The 19,664-nt window shown below is 38.9% G+C and overlaps 1 protein-coding gene across 1 annotated transcript in view; it reads left to right on the forward strand.

Moving 5' to 3' along the window:
• Positions 1–19,437, forward strand: part of HCN1 (hyperpolarization activated cyclic nucleotide gated potassium channel 1) — a 192,558-nt gene extending 173,121 nt beyond the window's left edge. Inside the window, exons 7-8 of the mRNA XM_014884290.2 lie at positions 14,894–15,058; positions 16,710–19,437. Coding sequence (XP_014739776.2) covers positions 14,894–15,058; positions 16,710–17,554 — 1,010 coding nt within the window. The 3' untranslated portion in view covers positions 17,555–19,437. The remainder of the gene's footprint in view (positions 1–14,893; positions 15,059–16,709) is intronic.
• Positions 19,438–19,664: the final 227 nt, after the last annotated feature.

Genomic DNA, 19,664 nt, shown 5'->3' on the forward strand with positions numbered 1-19,664 from the left:
CTCATCCTGTTCAACTGCTACCCTTCTTAACAGGAATGCAGACAAAAAAAATAATCTACTTGAAATATCTGGACACTACAGGAAGTTACTACACTGCAAACCAAAGCACTTTTGCTCATCCAAACTGCAGCTGGGATGAGACAGGTGTTGCAGAAATGGGTGGTAATGCCTGCTGGGGAAAACAGAATAGCAGGTAATAGTTTCTGCTGTAGCATGGAGGGGTGAGGAGAGGTGAAATAAGGTGAATGCACAGGGAGAGAGAACCTAAGAGAGGAAATGCCCCAAGATCCAAAGTAGTGTGGCTCAGATCTGTTGTAGCAAAACACCATATATTGTGAATTTCCAGAAGTGTATTTCCAGCTGCGGAGAACAGTCTGGATTAGAGGAGCTGTGGATGCCCTATCCACAGACGTGTTCGAGGCCAGTCTGGGCTGGGGCCTGAGCTACCTGATGTAGTGAATGGCATCCCAGCCCATGGCAAGGGACTTGGAGCTAGATGATCCTTAAGGTCCCTTATAACTCAAACCATTCTGTGCTTTTATAATTCTGTGACTGCAGCAGAAAAGAGAGAAAACAAGCTGCAAATCAGGTATCTGTGAATTGAAAAGGTTTGGATTATCAAAGCAGAAAATAAAAAACAGTTCTAAAATTCTCATCTCTCTGGAGAGCTCCTGCTTTCCCTGAAGCATGTATCAGAGTCTGAGTAAAGCTTCCTGACCAAAGCAGACACGAGGAATACTACATAGTGATAAAATAATAAACTGGAAGATCAAGGCTGCATGCAAATTCTAAGACCAATAACCACATTTGTTCCTTAATGGACACATGACAAATCTGAAGCTGACACTGTGTTTAAGATGCTACTTACAACAACAGATCTGTGTAGCTCCCAGGTCTGACACCACACATCAGTATCAACACCTGTGCTCCCAAAAGGAAGTAAAGGGCACACAGGTGACAGGGTGCCACGCCTAAACAGTTCGTTCTTCAGTTTTTAAATGTCTTATCTTTTGAAAGTTCCTTGTCCCAGCTCAGAGATGCTAACTTCTGTCAGGGATGTCCCAGAGCTGAATTACCTTGGCTCTGCAGAGATTTGTAGGCTCACCTCCAGAACAGTGGAGGGTTTCAACAGCATCCTGCCTTGGATTTGGGAAACCACTCCTAATATGTAAAATATTTCTGTCCTAACATTATATCAGGAAAAAAAATTAGGTAAAAAGCCTTACCAATATAAAAAAAGCCCCTTAAGTTGTGGGAGAACTGGATTCTAGTGTGAAAGCCAAAATTTAAGAGGAAGCAAAGCAGAGTCACCAGTATTTGGGAGTGACTTGAATGGAGATTGCTGGGAGAATGAAAATCTGGAATGCCAAAAGTTTCAGTAAAAAAGAGGAAATATCTTGAGGTTTGAGGACTGATGTTGGACATTTAAATTCTCTTGCTAATCTTTATTTTCAATTAAAAACAGGCGTAGAACTGGTCTAATAGGAGACTAGATAAACCTTACGATTGGTTGGTAATTCTCAAAAAGAGTATGCCTGGATAACCACTAGTGGAATAGATGAATCACGCTACATCTCTCCTGTACTCTTTCTGTTCATTTTTGAGGGACAAGCAAAGTGGTGACCATAGAAAGATCAGGGCTTGACTCCTGTCTGCCTCCTTCCTCATCTGTGCTCACTGGTTTCTGCTTTTGGGAGGGAAGGAGTAAATACCATACTGTAACCACAGAGATTTTGTGGTTTATTTCTTAGTATTTCTGTGGGAAGAGCATTCTGTTCCCTGACCTTGATGTGTGTTCATAAATGTAATCTTCTTGAACTTTGTGTGCAGGACCATTTTTCAGGCCAGCAGTGTGTAGGATGCTCATTTTCATCCCAATAAGTGTTTTTTTTTCAGACTGCTGGTTGAAGGACATTATCATCCTACATATCTCCTCCAAGTGCTAGTAGCAATTTGAAAGCAGTTTCTGGTGCTGTCCTTTTCAATAGGCCATATTCCCCCTACCATTTTGCTGGCATTTATAGAAAACAGTAACTTTTTACTGCCTCATCTTAGAATCCCTGTCCTCACATAGTATGTTCATGTGATTTTTTATAAAAGGGATAAGAATTAGACAAGGAAAAATACACGAAACTAATTTCCACTATGCTGTGCATTTATATAGTAATTTCGACATCAGTGAAATTATATAAGCCACAGTTACTAGTGAAGAATCATGGGATTTTAATACTCTATAGTGGCTTTTATTAGATTTATTTTTAATTGAACTATATATATATTATTTCTTTGACACATCAGTGGATGTTTTTATGTCCTCCTCCATTTTTTACTCTGTTTGCTAATAGCTCCCCATTATTAGAAATTTTGCTCCTAGTTTCCCATTATTAGAAATGGGATTGCTGCCACTATCAGCATAGCAGTAGATGCATCTTTTACACGTACAAAAGGAACTTCTCACACTGACTCTGACACAGTTTTCATATGGGAGGAAATAAGTTTGCTCTCAATAGAAATTATTGTAGAATCATGGAAACATAAAACGGCTTGGATTAAAGGGATGTTTAACATCATCTAGATCTGCTCCCCCCACCGTGGTCAGGGACACATCTCGCTAGACCAGGTTGTTAAGAACCCCCTCCAAGTCTTCATCCTTGAACACTTCCAGGGATAGGGCATCCACAACCTCTCTGGGCATCCTGTGCCACTGCCACTCTCACAGTACAGAATTTTTTCCTAGTATCTAATGCTAATCTATTCTGTTTCAGTTTGAAGCCATTTACCCTTGTCCTTTCACCACATGCTCTTGTAAAAAGTCTCTCTCTTTTTTGGAGACTCCCTTCAGGTACCAGAGGATCTCAATTAGGTCACATCTAAGCCTTCTCTTTTCCAGGCTGACAAAAACAATTCTCTCAGCCTTGCCTTATAGGAGAGGTGCTCCAGCCTTCTGATCATCTTGGCCTCCTCTGGATTTGTTTCAATAGGTCCAAGTCCTTCCTATCTTGGATACCCCCAGCTCTGGATGCAGTGCTCCAGGTGGGTCTGAGCAGAGCAGAGCAGAGCAGAGGGGCAGAATCCCCTCCCTGCCCTGCTGCCCACGGGGCTCTGGATGCAGCCCAGGACACGTTTGGCTCTCTGGGCTGGGAGTGCCATGGCCAGGGCATGTCCAGCCTCTCACCCACAGCACCCCCAAGCCCTTCTGGGCAGGGCTGCTCTGGGGCTGTTCATGCCCAGCCTGTGCTGATACCAGGGGTTGATCTGACCCAGGTGCAGCACCAGCACTTGGCCTTGTTAAACCTCATCAGATTCCCATGGACACACTTCTCGAGCTTGTCCAGGTCCCTCTGGATGGCATCCCATCCTTCAGAACTGTCAACAGCCCCACTCAGCTTGGTGTCACCTGCTAATTTGCTGAGGGTGCACTCAATTCATTCATTTATTTGAATAATGAAGACACTACAGAGGGATGGTCACAGTATAGATCCCTGAGGGACACCACTTTTTACTGATGGCCATCAAGACTCTGAGCCATTGACTAGTACCCTCAGGATGTGACCATACAACCAATTCTTTATCTAAGGAATTATGATCTCCTCCTGGCTGCCTCTGTAGGATTAGTGACATGTGAGTGAAGGTCAGGAGAGAATGAATGGATGGTGTGGACTACAACGATAGGACAAAACTAGGGAAGAGTGTGGGGAGCAAGATAGATGTCAACAGAGAGAGGACTCTGTGGGTAGGAGTCAGGTTGTGAGTGGTGCAAATGAATGGGAGACAGGGGAACATCATGGGCATGAGACTCATGGGAAAGGGAAGAAAATGCAAGCACGGATCTGAACAACTTCCAGAAACTGGAAAAGAGTGGGAAGGTGCTTCTACACCTTTTGGATAGCGAGTTGGAAAACCTGACTGCACATGTGTTTGCAGTTAAACTGGATTGAAAACTTGAGATTGACACACTTGGACTCAGCTTCCTGGGATGGAGAGTAAGAATCAGAAGGCAGGTGAAAAATGTAAGCAATTGTATTTTGAGAATGTTGTGATTATGAAGTGGTTCATTTTTTTGTCATCTTGTCCCTGGTCCTGAGTATCTACAGTTTACGAAACTGAAAATACAAAGTACACAGCAGTGGATAATGACAGCTCCCCCATTTTTGCTTTCTCTGTCTCAGTGCATATTTGTCTTTCTCTTTAATATCTTCGTAGTTCAAACTCATTTATGGATAATCCCAGTAATAAATGGTAGGAAGGAAATTGTCAGGTTTCAATCCTTTTGAACCTTCTCCTTTCAGTACCACGTGATTAGATTAGAAATTGCTGTTCTTGTGACAGGAGGAATTACTGAACAGATTGTATATTAATTCTTCACTATGCATACAAAATCAGCAAATGCAAAGATTTTGACATCTTTAGAGATGAAGCACAAGAATATGAATCTTTTGCTTATAGAAGAGATTAGTTCATCAGTTACTGGGGCTTTACAGAACAGAATTATTAACATATTTAATGAGGCTATCTAATTTACCTATACCAATACATATTGATAGAAACTGATGTACTACCAGTGCTGTGCCAATTCTGATTTTTGCTGTGGTAAATTGTTTCAGAATCACTCCATAATAATGTAAGTTGGTAATTCAGAATCTCCGATAATTAATCACATCAAACATACAGTAGTGTAATAAACTAAAGAGATGTTTGCTTTAATAAAACAAATCCTTTCCAATTATCTCCTTCCTCTTACTCAGATGTGTGGGTAGGTCTTAGGGCTACTTCAGTCATCACAGTAAGATCAAGCCCTGCAACTTCTCCTTCCCTTCTGGAAAGGCCTTTTTCTCCCTGGTACCTTGTGACCCTGCACTTTCTCTGCATACCCCTCACCCCAGACTCAGGTGGTGTTCCCATGCATGGGAACAGCTACAGACAGCAGGTTCCTGCTTGGAGAGCAAAGTGGAAAAGCAGCTTTCAGCCACTGGTGACTTGCCTGAGATTGGTACCCCTGCAAACATCAGCGTTTTAAGCTGTCCCAAAGCAGGGGCCTTTGATGAGCAGGAGTGGTTTCATGGGGTGCTGTGCCTCTCTAGCCACCAGAAGAGACTAAGGACAGGTAGTCCTGGTTTGGATAAGCCCTTGCTGAGCTGCCCCCATGAACTGGTGTGTTAGAGTGTGGCTGACATGCCTGCAGGGAGGAGGAGAAAGGAATAAACCCCACACTGCCCAACCAGCAAGGCTCAGCACAGCTACTCAAAGGAGGATTTCTGGGAACACGTTCAGGACTCTGCTGTTACTTCATTTGCTTTCTCACTGGTGGACAGAGGCCTGATTGTTCACTGTGGTCTCATCCTTCTCTTTTTTGTAGTCGCTGGCAAAATTCCTCTCAACCACAAAGGACACAAGATAAGACTGGTCTCCCTGCTATCTTTTCCTTTCTCCATCTGTTTTCCCACCTGTGTTTACACAGGCTTTCCTTCATGCAGCAGCCCAGACATATGCTCCAGGAAATTTAACCCCTTTTTTCTGTTTTTAACAGATACTGTGTTAGAGCTGAAGGAATGCCAGTATTGCTAGGGAAATCCAATCTTAGTGTTTAGGAAGTGCAGATATATTTTTATTAGCTAGGTCTGGGGGCCCCATGGAGGTTTTATTAGTTGATAAACTAATATTAATTCTAATATTAATACTAATTCTAGTAGATAAGTCTGCAGTAATTTATGCTGCCCAATTTTTGATATATCCATTGCAGATCCCACTCCCCATTGTTTTTTCCCCCACTGAAAATCCCTATGCCACTTGGAGTCAGTAGATAAATCAGTTTTCAGACTAAATAAAACTCATATTGCATTTTTTTTTTTCTATCAATTTCCAGGTATGTTGAACATGAAGAAATAAAAGTGACTTTTAAAAAATAAAATTATGATGTGTATATATGAGAGTTGCAGTGTGTGAATATGAAACTGTAATTGGCCTACCTTTTGCAATGTAATAAGAGACAAATACATGTTTTATTTTACTTACTCAAAGGCTGATATTACTATCTGTACTTCATGCCATCATTCATCTAGTAAATCGGTCTAGAAACCAGATTCTCATTGCCATCTTCCCAATGTCCCAGAGACATATTATAGCAGCTTTTCTTTTTTGGTTTATTTTTTGTAATATGTAGTTCATGGAATACTTTCAATTTTAAATGTTTTATTTTGCTTAAATTATTTAATGCAGTTTTAACATTTACTCTTCTGCACTTGAAATTCTAATAAACTCTATCTTGCATTTACTTCAGCTTGTAGAAGGCCAATTAGACAGAACTTCTTTGACCTACCTATTATTTATGGAGCTTTTCCCCTTTTCGGAACAGTAACTGTCAGTATATTTTAGCCCAGTGCAGTGGAAAATAATACCATGGGAAATGTTGAGTCACTTTAGATTATATTTTGCCACTTATTTTTTTCTGCTTACACTCTAGGTGCTTCCTTTTGATAGAATACTTTAAAAGATCTGCAGTATAATACTAATTATAAATAGAAAAAAAAATCTGTTTAAGTGCTTTACATATGGACACTATGATATGATATGATATATGATACATACTTTTACATTTTGCAAAAATACTGCATATGGCTATTCCTTATTCAAGGTAGTGGTGGATTAGGTCTTTCAATATTCATACTAAAATCCAGATAGTTAATTATAAGTAGCCCCACTGAGGTGTGATTATTCGTATTCTTAATGGCAGGGACATAATTAAATGCTTTAAGGGAGCAGGATCTCCCCATCTCCATGCCAGCTCGTTTGTAAAACATTTTTCAGCTGAACAGTATAGAACATTTTTCTAAAAATATTGTCTGCAAGAGGGCCTAAAAATTAAATGCCTTTTTGGCAGAGACTAATCTGCCATTTTGAGGCAATATAATATGCAATAGTCCTCATAATATTGCATAATTTCTTGTTGACAAGAAATTGTTGTGTTGTTCTTTCGACACCATATTTTATATGGAAAATAGTAATCAATCAAAAGAACTTCTTGCTATTCAAACTCAATAATTTTTATTCAAGTGCATGAGAATTTTTAGGAATATAAAATTAAAATAACTTACTCTACTGCTGAAAGGTAGAAGTTGATTTAGGTTTAGAAGTTTTATTAGTTAGCAAACAAAAATATAAATTTAACAGTATTAGTAATAATAACACAAATAATAAGTCTTGCAATCTAAAAGTATAAATAAATTATAATTCTGCTAATTCATTAACAGTATACGTTTTTAATTTAAAATTTATAGAACTAGACACAAGTAAAATATCACATAGTATGCCTTGGAAATCAAATGTGGTCAACACAGATAAAGCAGAAGATTTTCCAAGCACCTTCAATTTCACACAGTAGAATTTTAACTAAATATTTGAGTTTAGATTAAATATTTAATCTAAATATTTAATTCAGAACTGACAGTCTCTGATAATTTTTTAAATAATTTAATGGAAAGAAAAGAAGTACAATATTTTTAAAGCCAACTTTAGTTCAAGTTGAATAGTTTAATTTGTAACTGTTATTGTTTGCCAAACTCAAGATTTCAAGAGCATACCACTGAATACATAAGGAACTAATGTATTTTTTCAATAGGCAGTAAGCATCCATCTGAATAAAAGTAGGAGTAAATGAATTACATAAAATCACTTTTGGCCTTTGATACAACAAGTATGAAAACTAAATCTGTTCTTAGGCTTATTATCTTAGAATCTAAGCTTAATTATTATTTTTAAGGCATATGAAATTACTATCAGTAAAGCTGTGAGCTTTTACAAGATAATAAATAGACTATCTTAATCACTCTGTGTAAAAAGAACACTTTAATAAATTAGAAGAAAAATATATGGATGTTCAGTTATAAATAGCATTAAAGATAAAATAGGCACTTTTATTTCTATTTTATAAAATTATCCTAAACTTTCGTTCTATCATATAGAGCTTTTTTAGAAGAATTGGCTTGAACACTGGAAAATAGATGTAAGAAATGTTCGTAAGTCTGGCTGTGGCACTCAGTGCCAGGGTCTGGCTGACAGGGTGGTGTTCAGATAAAGGTCGGATTTGATGATCTCAGAGGTCTTTTCCAACCTCAACGATTCTGTCTTTCTGTTACTGGCTTTTGTCTGCTCTGGTCAAGAAAACTTGGCCACAGCTATTTTCAGTACCTGCACATGGAAAAAAGCAAAGAGAGGTCAAGATGAAAAATAAAAAGTCCCTGTTCAGATAACTTGCCACTTTTTATTAGAATGAGAAACTGGTTTCTCCTAGCTAAGTGGCATAATAGACACATTTGGAGCTAGGTAAAGAAAGGAACATACTCTCAGGGTTGTTGGCAAACCCTAAATAAATATTAAATGTTTTTTTAAAGTAACTATTTGTCTATAAATTCTATCAAAGTTTGGGTCAATTAAATGTAGGCAGTTCTTTTCAAATTAATAATTTTCCCAAAGTAAATTTTTGCTATCTCTCTTGCTATTGTTACATTAAATTAAACAAAATATCATAAATTAAATAATGAACAAGCGGCAAGCTCAGGCGTCAGTCTTCAGAGACAGAAATTTCAAATTACTGCAAACAGGCAATAAAAATGCCAGCTAAACTAACCTGTGGCGTTTTTGTTTGGGGGGTTTTGGAGTTTTTTGTTACTTGTTTGGTTGGATGTTTTAACAAGATGACTAATAACGGCAACAGCTATCACAAATTACGAATTGATATATTTAAAACAGGTTAAAGTAAATAGTTTAAAAAATGATAAAAGACTAGAGACGGGATATTACAGAAGTTGCTTTTCATTCTAATCAACCATTTTCAGTCTCTCTTCAAAACAATAACTACTTGGTTATGTATTGAGGCTGCTTTATGAACCATCTTTCCAACTGATGAACCCAGATATCTGAAAGCAACTCAAGAGACAGTTATTGTTTTCATGTCTTAAATTAAGAGGTCCTGCACCCAATATCTCCTAACTCAAACTGAGTTGTCTGCAATTCCGTATTTAGTGTAAACATGGTGGCAAAAGCTGCTGGTTTTGCATAGCTTCCTTTTGGACAGTTCAGGTTACAAATCTGTCTGTAAAAGGCAGGAATTATCTCCCTTTTCCTTTCTCCTTAAGTTCTCTCCCTTGCTGCAGAATGTTCCTCTTGAGCAGTGACTAGATTTTAGGCTTTCTTAAATGTAGGACTGAATTTTTTAGAACATAGGTTACTGAAATTCATTTAATTGCATCAAACTACATTCTGAGTAATTGTAAGACCTGGTAGTAGTTATTTTAGTAACTATAAAAAAAGCAACATATGTCTGGGTTTACTGTTGCGTACACTAGTAATAATATACTGGAACATAAAAATGAAGAAAAAATGAAGATAAAGGCATTTAATGTTTTCCAGAGTTGAATAAAGAAGAAAGAAAACAGAAGTGCAGATGCTTCTGTTAAAGTAACATGTTATCATATGAAACAGCTTCTCCCTGTTTTCTATATTGGAGATGCTTAAGTCAACATGGAGTTGGAAAATCGCCCAATTTCTGAAAGAATGAGATGCCTAGAAGCTTACTGATTTTATTTTTTTTTTAATTGGCTTGAAGTTTATATAGCCCTTTCCTAAAGGGAAAAAGAGCCCAACCATCTCATACTGTGTTGTAAACCGGGGAGCAGAGTGCCCCAAGCTGAATGTTCCTTGCTGTGACTGGCACACCAAGAAAGCCCATTAGCTGGTTTCTGCTCAGTGGACAACTTCAGCTGCTTGAAAGAAGTAAAGAACTGTCGATCTTTGTAGCATGCCAAGGAGTTGCTGTTAGAAAATAAGAATAACCTAAACATGGTGGTTTCTGGAAAGCTTTTTCTGAAGTCTTACAAGATGGATGGATGGATGGAAAGAGCACTTGGACATTTAAGTTTTGTCTATGGTAGTTTAGTAACTCATTGTTCTCTAGAAAATAAACAATATTCACAATATTCTAATCCACTGCCCCGTTCTGAAGAAAGATTACCAAGTCTGTTAGACTGACTGACCGAGGCTTTTGAATTGCTCTGATTTTCCATCTTCTGCTGCTGAAAGTAATCAGCCTGAACAGCTGACAACACACACAGCAACCTATATGCCCACGATAAGAACAAGTTTCCTATTGAGTAACTGGAAGGACATCTCACTAGATCCTGTAATGTTTCATCTAACAGATGATAAGAAATCACCCAGCTCTGCAAGGGGACAGAAATGAATAAATCTGCTAGTTGTTTTTAATTACTTTTAGAATAGACATTATATAGCTAAAATACTGTTGAATTCATTAATTCATTACTACATAAATTTAATTTCTGCACTGAGTAAAGTGAACTCGTGTCCCTGCAAGACGAAGATGCACACATAATAATTAATTGTATGAATCTTCTGTTTATACATTGTAACATTCTAAGAAATATGGTCCATGGAGACAGGACTGGTTTGGTGTCCTTCAGTGAACTTGCTAACTACTGGACTCATAACTTACATTTATCAACACACTTTACTCTTGGTGGGCATATTTTGCAAGGCAACTTCATATTGATATTCAAATTTCTGCAGATTTTAATCTCTAGGCAGATGTTAATGTGGCATATGAGGTAATTATATCTGGAATATAATTTATATGTAAAATGAAGAGATGATGAATGGACAAGGATACACTCTCACATAAAAAGTACTGCTTCTCAGAGTGAAAAAGGAAATTTCCTATATAAAAATCTTCTGTATAAAATGGAAACCAGAAATTATTTCTAGGATGGCCAGTAGACACATACCCATCCAGCAAAGACTAAAGAAGAGATGACTGTCATCCATGCTACTTGTGATTAATCTCTTCCACATCCACAAACAGCACTTATTTTCTCAAAGAAAGAAGTGTTTAGGTATCATGTAGCAACAGGGGAGGGGGAAAAGTATCACTAACAGCAGCATATCAGTACAGTCCATAAGAAAAATGAACCTGGTCTCAGTTGGGATCAAAACTTGATCCTCACAAAAGGCCTATTAATCCTATTCTTTAAAATTCATCCTGTGGGCTACGGCACTCACCTTACCTCGTTCAGATTTTCCTTACTGCTGCCTTTCAGATATGTAGAATTTCCTATGCAGAGTATTCTGTCACATTAATGCAATAGTAAAATACAACCTATGCACTCCCTGTTTTACAAGAAACTGATACGGGCAAGCTCCTTTAGAAAATCATAGTGTTCCAAAAATTGAATCTGATCCTGCTTTTGCTGAAATCCCACCATAGAATCACAGAAACACTCAGACTGAAAAGACCTTCATTGAGTCTGACTGTTAACCCAGCACCAACAGCTCCCTCACTAAGCCACATCCCACAAATATGTGCAACTGGTATGTTGGTGATCAGTTTTGGTTATTATAACTCTCAGAATAAGGTTAGCTTTAAACTTTTATCACTGATTTTTAGTTAAGTCTTCACAGCAGTAAGTACATTGTATTTGAGCCCATTTCCATGTTCTTTTGAGGTCTGTATTTTTCTGTGGGAAAGATCTCATCCTAACAGACGACAAATTATGATTTTCACCAATTTATTAATTACATTTGCATTAAATATGGACTGTAAGAACAAATAAATGTTTTTAGCATCATTCAGTGCTTTTAACCAGTCACTTTTCATTAGGGCAGTGATTGAAATTCACTTCATAATGTTCTAGGTAACAATTGTCCACAAAGATGAAATAATTCAAGTAAAATTTGCCTTCAGAATTGAATAACAGGTTCATTGTAGCCTAAAACATACTTATTAACTGGAATTGAAGACATTATTTTGTTTGGAAAGGAAAGATAGTAGGATTTGACACACTGAAATTGTCATTATGAAGGCAATTCCAAATGCACATGGTAATATTAGTAATATGCTGCCGACACTTTATTTTTATGCTAATAGAGAACCCTGTTTATCCAAGCTGTTTTAAAAATAGTCTATGCCTTTTGTGTTTCACTACACACTCCTATGCTATTATTGTATTTCCTAGTCCATTTAAATCAAATGAATATCAAGAAGAGTGTAATTGTTAAGGGCACCTGGTATACCTGATGCCACTAAGGTTCATTTTAAATTATGTCATGGCTGTTTTAATTACTTTATTCTTTTCATGAAAAACAAACACTTTGGTTTATTTAAATGAACACAAGTGTTTAATGGGAACACATTTCAGTATTCTGTGCTCTTCCTCTCTGGTCCAGGTAAGGAAGACTTAATATATTATTTCTCATTATGCTTGAGGGTCTGTTCAAACAAGTAGTTAACAGATTAATATATACAATTAGCCAACACTTTATGAATAGACTACAAATTATGTTATTGATACATATAACAAGGTAATATAGATGATGTGTCAGTGACTATAATACAGTTCTCATCAGTCAAGAGACACCACTGGAAATGCAGTACATGGGTATTCATTCACAGTTCTTTTTCTGTAAGAAAACTGTAGTTCATCTTTTGAATGACACCGTTCACCTGGGGTTGAGAACACAAGGCTGTCCTTGCTTACTGAGCAGGCAGGCTCCACAGCAGCACTCCCTGACCAGCTCCTGGGACATTTGTCATATGTTTTCTTACCCATTGCTTATTACATTATCTAACTAGTAGGATTACAAATATTAAAAGCCTTCCAGACATACATTCTTCAACCAGAAGTTGTGGGTTGACAGAGTGTGCGCATCATAGTTTTTATTGATTTTTTTTCCCTTCATCTTACTTGACAAAAAATAATAGATGAAAGAAAAAAAAAGTTATTCTACTTGTTGCAGTAATATCCATGAATTCTACGGTCCCATTGTCCTGTGATGAAACCTAACATTGTCTCATGGTTTCTTCCCATCTTTCTTGTTTAAGTAATCTACAATACAGTGGTCAAGATTATTAATAATGAAAACTGTACTTTCATTTTTTTTTTCTGCACTCTTCAGAATGAAGACTTAGGAATTAGGGAATTTAGGAAATGCTTTTTTGGGGGGAGGGGGCATTTGATGCGTTTTAAACTCAGGTATTTGTTGAGAGTAGCAGAAGACACCTATTTATGTGTCTTGTATTGTTTGCAGCAATTTTAATTGAAGAAACCTGAAAATCAAGAGGTGATCACTAGTCACACAGACTTTCCAGACAATTTTCTCTAAACAATGTATTGTAAAACTTTATTCCTTGTGAGACCTCAAGAATATCTTAGGACCTGGAGAAGGTATTGACTGCATTTAACTGCTCCCTTTGGGCAAAATGTCCTTCTCTTGTAACTAAAATGCAGTGGGTTCAATCTAAGGAGAAGAGGTCAGGCTAAGCTAGGAGTGAGAAAAGGGAAAGACTGACTTCTGTTATACCTGGCTGGTTCTTTACAGTAAACTATCATTATTTCATAGGCTTCAAGTTTTGTGAGGGACTTTAGGTCAAGTCTCTTACTAGTATTCTCTATAAATTCTCTACTCTACTCTTTCAGCAGTCTCTCTAAATTCTTCCCAAAGCTGTTGGGGTTTAAGTACATTCTGTGCTACTACTGGTCCAATATTAATTTACTTTGATTCATCCACTGTAATTTAAGCATCTTATCCCCTAAGCCTTCAGGGTTAGGAGGCATGTGGAAATTCCTCAACAAGAAGTATGAGACAAAAGAAATCAAGGTTCTTCATATTCTAGATTAATAAAGGATATATTTCTTAAAGACATACAGCAAAAAAAACCCAAACCAAGAAGTAAGTTGGTACTTTGTAGAATTGAAGTCTGCAGAATTATTTATTATTTGGTTTTCCACACTTGAAAATGATAGTTTGATTGAAATTGAGCATGTAACGGACAAAAAGCAAGGTAGGACACAGTTTCCTACTTTTGTATTTAAATATGCAGCGTGAACTTGCAGCCCTTGACTGCTGGAACTGAGTAGGGAAACTATCTGTCACCCTGCTTCAGCTCAGAAATTCTTGATATTTCTAAGTGTGTTCTTAGTCCCCAGTTTGAAAATGGGCTCAACTCAAACACTAATTTTTTGCAAACTGCTTCCTAATTTTCTGTATTTTAATCTACCCCAAATATAAATATTCTATCCCACGTTTTGCTGTTACAATCCTCAGACACTGACTTTGGTCTCTATGCAGTCACTCTAATGAGTGACTTGGGTTGGAGCATTAGAAGTCAAAAGTTTGGGGCAGTTTCTTGGGACTCTGCACATAGCTTCAGTTTCCACTGTTCCAGAATAACGAATTCCTGTTGAGGCCACTTGCAGAGAAAGGCTGCTAGACTTATCATATGAATTCCATTTTTTAATCTAATGAGAAAAAAAGGTCAAAAGGTTTAAGTTTTCTTCCCCAAAATACCTAGAACCAAGGAAACAGAAGGCATGTTTATGCTCCAGGTATTTTTTTCTCAGAACAGCTCTTATATTCCAATATCATTACATCATGATATCATGTATTGCATTGGTTTAGTAAATCCAGTGAATGATTAAAGGGATTGGTCCTCAATGGCAGCTGTATATTTAAAAGAAAATCAACAGAACCACTTGGGTTAATCCAGCACTTGAGTTAATCAAAGTCATCAAGCTGTGTTTGACAGCTGATGGACCATTTCTTAGAACTTGAAGCATTATTTTAAAAAGGCTTGATAAAATCAGAGTTCATATGGAGAAAACCTATAGGCAGGGCTCTTAAAGGACATTAATTATTTTTTCAGAGCAGCAAAAATAGAATCAGCTACCTTCAGAATTGTCCCTGCAACCTTATGTAAGCAGAAATGGAAAAATTGCTGCTGAGTACTAAATTATTACTTGCTAGCGCGGAGTCAATTTCTAACTTTAAAGTTTCACATGGTTCAGTAACTTCATTGTTTTCAGTGTGTGCTGAATTTTTCTCTCCCCAGAGATCTGCCTTTTGACCAAGGGCCGTCGAACTGCCAGCGTACGAGCAGACACGTACTGCCGCCTGTACTCGCTCTCAGTGGACAACTTCAACGAGGTGCTGGAAGAGTACCCCATGATGAGAAGGGCCTTCGAAACGGTGGCAATTGATAGACTTGACAGGATAGGTACCTATTTCATTTTTTTGCATATGATTAATTCTTAAAATCCTTCCGCATTTTCTTTCCCTTGAGCTGCATGATAAAATACCCCGCTTTAAAAGTTTTTTTCTGTTATGCTGCAGTAAATGTTTTCTTGATCTATAAATAACAGGCATGCAGACAAGAATTTTGCAATCTCACTTTTAAATAATAAAAACCACTGAGTTTTAGAAAGCTCTTGTACTCCTCTGAGGATTATTTTTCATACTTTAATTATAATTATTATTATTTATTAATCCTGTAGATTTCTTTTTGCTGCCTTCAGCACTTGATAGGATTTATGCTGTGTCACGAGCAGTAGATGACATTTTCCTAAATAAATTGCTTACAGATGACATCCATAATGCTGGGAAAAGCTGAAGCCTCTCAGTACTCACAAACCTGTTGTTTGTTGAAGTGAATTAATCCTTTGCAGCAGGGCTCTCATTTTCCTCACAACATGATGCTAGCCTTGATGGCTGCACACTGGCACTGCTCAGATTTGCCTGCAATCAGAAAAGCAGTCCAATAATATGCAAGTGAAAGATAGAAGGGTATGGCAGATTATCAAAAGTAAGGTGATCAAAAGGGGTGTAAACTTGCTGTTCCAGTATTTGGGATCTCCCAACAGGACATACTAGGCAAAGCATAAAGTCTTCAGTCAGGAGAATTGCATTCTGATCATCACTACTGACACTGCTTTTAAAACACAGCTGGAAAAAGAAATCACTTATGCTGTTTGGTGGTGTTTCCTCAACTTCACGAGAAAATTTGTGTGTGAGGATTTCTGCACATCAACTCAATGCATTAGACGCCTACAGTTTGTCTCTCAAGACTCTGGAAATGCAGTCCAACTCTAAGTAATATGTGCTTGAAAAATATTAGCAGTAAAGTTCCAGTCTGTTCTTGCGGTAGCAATCCCATCTGAAGTGCAGTGTTTTATGGGAGGAAAAAAAAAAAAAAAAAAAAAGAGCAGTTGAGTGCCATTGTGTTCCCGAGCATCTGATGACTCAGACAGAATAGTGTCTACATCTTACAGACACTGAGCCATCAAGCAGACTTCAGGTCACAGTGTACAGCAGTCTTCACTATGCAAGCGTCACATTATCCATTAGTTCACATTAGTTCACAAACACTGGTTACTAATTTTTAGTAACTAGTTCCCAGAAATGTGCTTGATGGCAGGTGTACTTTTAAAACATGTAACTATTTAATGGAAATTCAGACAGTTTTGCAAGGAGAGAGAAAGACCATATAGATGCAGAGCACGACGACTTTTTCTGACAGTTGTACAGGAAATTACGGTTCTTACACGTAATTGTAGCAATAGCAGTGAACTGCAAGTGAAGACGCGGGGAAAGGCCAGTGCCGGAGCGCGGCGGTGCTGCGGAGGCCGGCGGTGCGGAGGGGGCCCCGGGCTGGCCGGTGCGGACACAGCCCCGGGGAGCTGTGGCGGGGCCAGCGGGGCACAGCCCGCTCTGCCCCGGGCTGGCGGCCGGGCCGTGCCGGCTCAGCCACCCGAGGCCTGCTGAGGCTTTGACAGCAGTCAGTCCTCAGCCATGGGTGGTCAAACACAAAGCCAGAGCGGGACTCTGCCCCTGCGCCTCGGCCTCACTAACTGTTCTGCCTCTCTCTGAAGGGAAGAAGAACTCGATCCTGCTGCAGAAGTTCCAGAAGGACCTCAACACCGGCGTTTTCAACAACCAGGAGAATGAGATCTTGAAGCAGATCGTGAAGCACGACAGGGAGATGGTGCAGACCATCGCCCCGGTGAGCCTGCAGCAGATGCCAGCCCTCAACTCCAGCACCTCGGCCTCGTCGCGCGGCAGGACGCAGTCCCCGCCCGTGTACAGCACCAGCAGCCTCTCGCACACCAACCTGCACTCGCCCTCGCCCAGCACGCAGCCGCCACAGCAGGCCGTCATCCTGTCGCCCTGCTCCTACACCACGGCCGTCTGCAGCCCGCCGGTACAGAGCCCGCTGGCCGGCCGAACTTTCCAGTACGCCTCGCCGACCGCCTCGCAGCTCTCCCTCATGCAGCAGCAGCAGCAGCAGCAGCAGCAGCAGCAGCAGCAGCAGCAGCAGGCGCACGCAGCGCAGCAGCCGCCGGGAGCCGCGCAGAAGAACGAGGTGCACAAGAGCACCCAGGCCCTCCACAACACCAACCTGACGCGGGAGGTGCGGCCGCTGTCCGCCTCGCAGCCCTCCCTGCCCCACGAGATCTCCACCCTGATCGCCAGGCCTCACCCCACCGTGGGGGAGTCGCTGGCCTCCCTCCCGCAGCCCGCCCCGGGCCCCGGCGTGCCCCCGGCCGGGCGGGCCAGCGTGCCGCAGCGGGTCTCGCTGTTCCGGCAGATGTCCTCGGGAGCCATCCCCCCGAACCGCGCGGCCGCGCCGCCCGCCGCCCCGCTGCAAAGGGATTCTTCCACAGTCTTAAGCACAGAGCCCGAGGGAGACAAACCGCGGTTCGCCTCAAACTTATGATCCCTGGTGACTGTGAGCAACAGACTTGCAACAAACCGAGCACCATCCCCCGAACTGTTTTAGCCTGTTTCCTAATGTGCCCCAGCAGTCTACTATGAGAAAAATAATTTAGACAGCTTTGCCCTATGTAACGAATGTAAAAGTTTTATATATATATATCTAAATATATATATATATAAAAGCAATGAAAAAAACTTGTTTGAGTTCATGTCTTCCTTTTTCACAACCATTACAGAAGATTACATTTAGCGCTAATACTACTTATTTTTAATGTGTTGACTTTAAAATCAGCCTAACAGATTTCTCTGTTTATGAGATTGGCTGTTTTCATGGGGAAATTGTCAACACAACAAACTTCAAACAAGTATATTAAAAAAAAAAAAAAAAAAAAACATCAATTTAACTAACACATAGCACTGACTGAGTGATACTCTGAAACATTTGTTGCTTCATTTATTGTGTATACGTTGTTAATTTCTCATGAAGAATTCGGTTGTTATTTCACATTGCATTTCATACGTTAGCACCATCCGTTGGAATTTAGATTGGAAAAGTATTATATTGCAAACACCTGCAGTGTAAAGGGAGGCACTAGCACTCCTCCGGATAGGTTGTAACCTCATGGCATGTCAGCCCTTCTTTGTCTAAGAGAATTGGGTGGACTTTGATCTTCACACTGCTAAAGACTTTTCAAAGACTAAATATTGCCATTGTAAATAACTTTTTAGACCCAAGCAAAAATAGCTGCTATGTGGTGTACCATTGCAAGGTCTTTGTTTAGGAATTTAGGTTCCGCTTTTCACTTCAAAATTTACAGTTTTAAAATTTGTTAAAGCTAAGTACAACACAACTGTTAAATTGTAATGCAATGGCTTAAAACCTACAGTGTTACTTTTACATGCAATGTTTTATGCAAAATTGTACGCTTGATCCTGCAAACCGCTTGTACTTCACCAATACCATCACTTTTCTTCTTCTTGCCCTCAATAGCATCTGAGAATATTCCATGCATGCTTTGGAAAAAAAAAAGACAATAAAAATAGGTTTGGTCAGTAGGAAAAGGCTTTATGGTATCTTAGAAAATAATAACCATTCATTAATTGTGTCTACCTTAAAATTCCTATAATGCTGACTTTGAATCTCTGGTTTAAGTCTAGAAGTGAGGTTTTTCATTTAAAGGATTATTTGTAAACCACAGCTTGATTTAGACTTTCAGGTGCTTTCTGTGTCTTCACTGTAGTTTTGTAGTTGACTGTGGTGTTAATTTACAAAAATAAATATAATATAGCATCAAGTCTGTCTGGAAATGCACGATTTGCTCTGTGTATATTGTACTTAAATGGTTAGTATATCCTAAGGCATGTAGTGTCAAACATAGCCCATAGGTATGAGGTTTATTATTTTTTATGTCTTCAAAACAGAAGGGAAATGGTGACAGAAAGCAGGGTTAAAGCATACTGTTTTGTGAACATTTTGTTTTGTTTGCTCAAACCTTTACATTATCTTATCCACAAAAAAAAAAGAAAAAAAAAATCATAATCTTTTGTGCCTGATTTGTCACATTAAATAGAGATTGAAATTAAATGTGTCATAATTTAACTCACTGAAAAATCAGCATTATGGATATGATACAAGCATATATTCTGTTCCTTAAAACCCAGCTGACTCTGTTGAGGAAGTGGATGCAAAGGAGTTCTTCTCTTCCCATCAATGCTGAGTTTAACGATGCATGGAAAAATTAAAAACATCACAAACTATGTAATGCAGTGAATCCAGATGTACTTGAGAGCCAAGTAAATACTCTAAAGCTAACAGAGCTTGAACCCATGCTGCCTGTTATACCTTTTACTAAAGTGGTACATCAAATAAAATTTTTAAAAATCTTTCTTTTTTTTGCTGACTCACATTCACCAGTAAAGATCGATGTAATTAACCCACTAACATGCTGCTGCCATTAATTTAAGTGACCTGGAGTGGAAATGGGGAAATGATTGTTTAAAAAAGTGTCTCAAACATTATGGATACGCTGCAAGACCATTTATTTATGAGTACAATACCCCTTATATTATTTTAATGCTAACAAATTCTGTCAGTTAATTAAGATCATATA

This window comes from Sturnus vulgaris, chromosome Z, assembly GCF_052056855.1.
Source record: "Sturnus vulgaris isolate bStuVul1 chromosome Z, bStuVul1.hap1, whole genome shotgun sequence".
NCBI classification, from domain to species: domain Eukaryota; kingdom Metazoa; phylum Chordata; class Aves; order Passeriformes; family Sturnidae; genus Sturnus; species Sturnus vulgaris.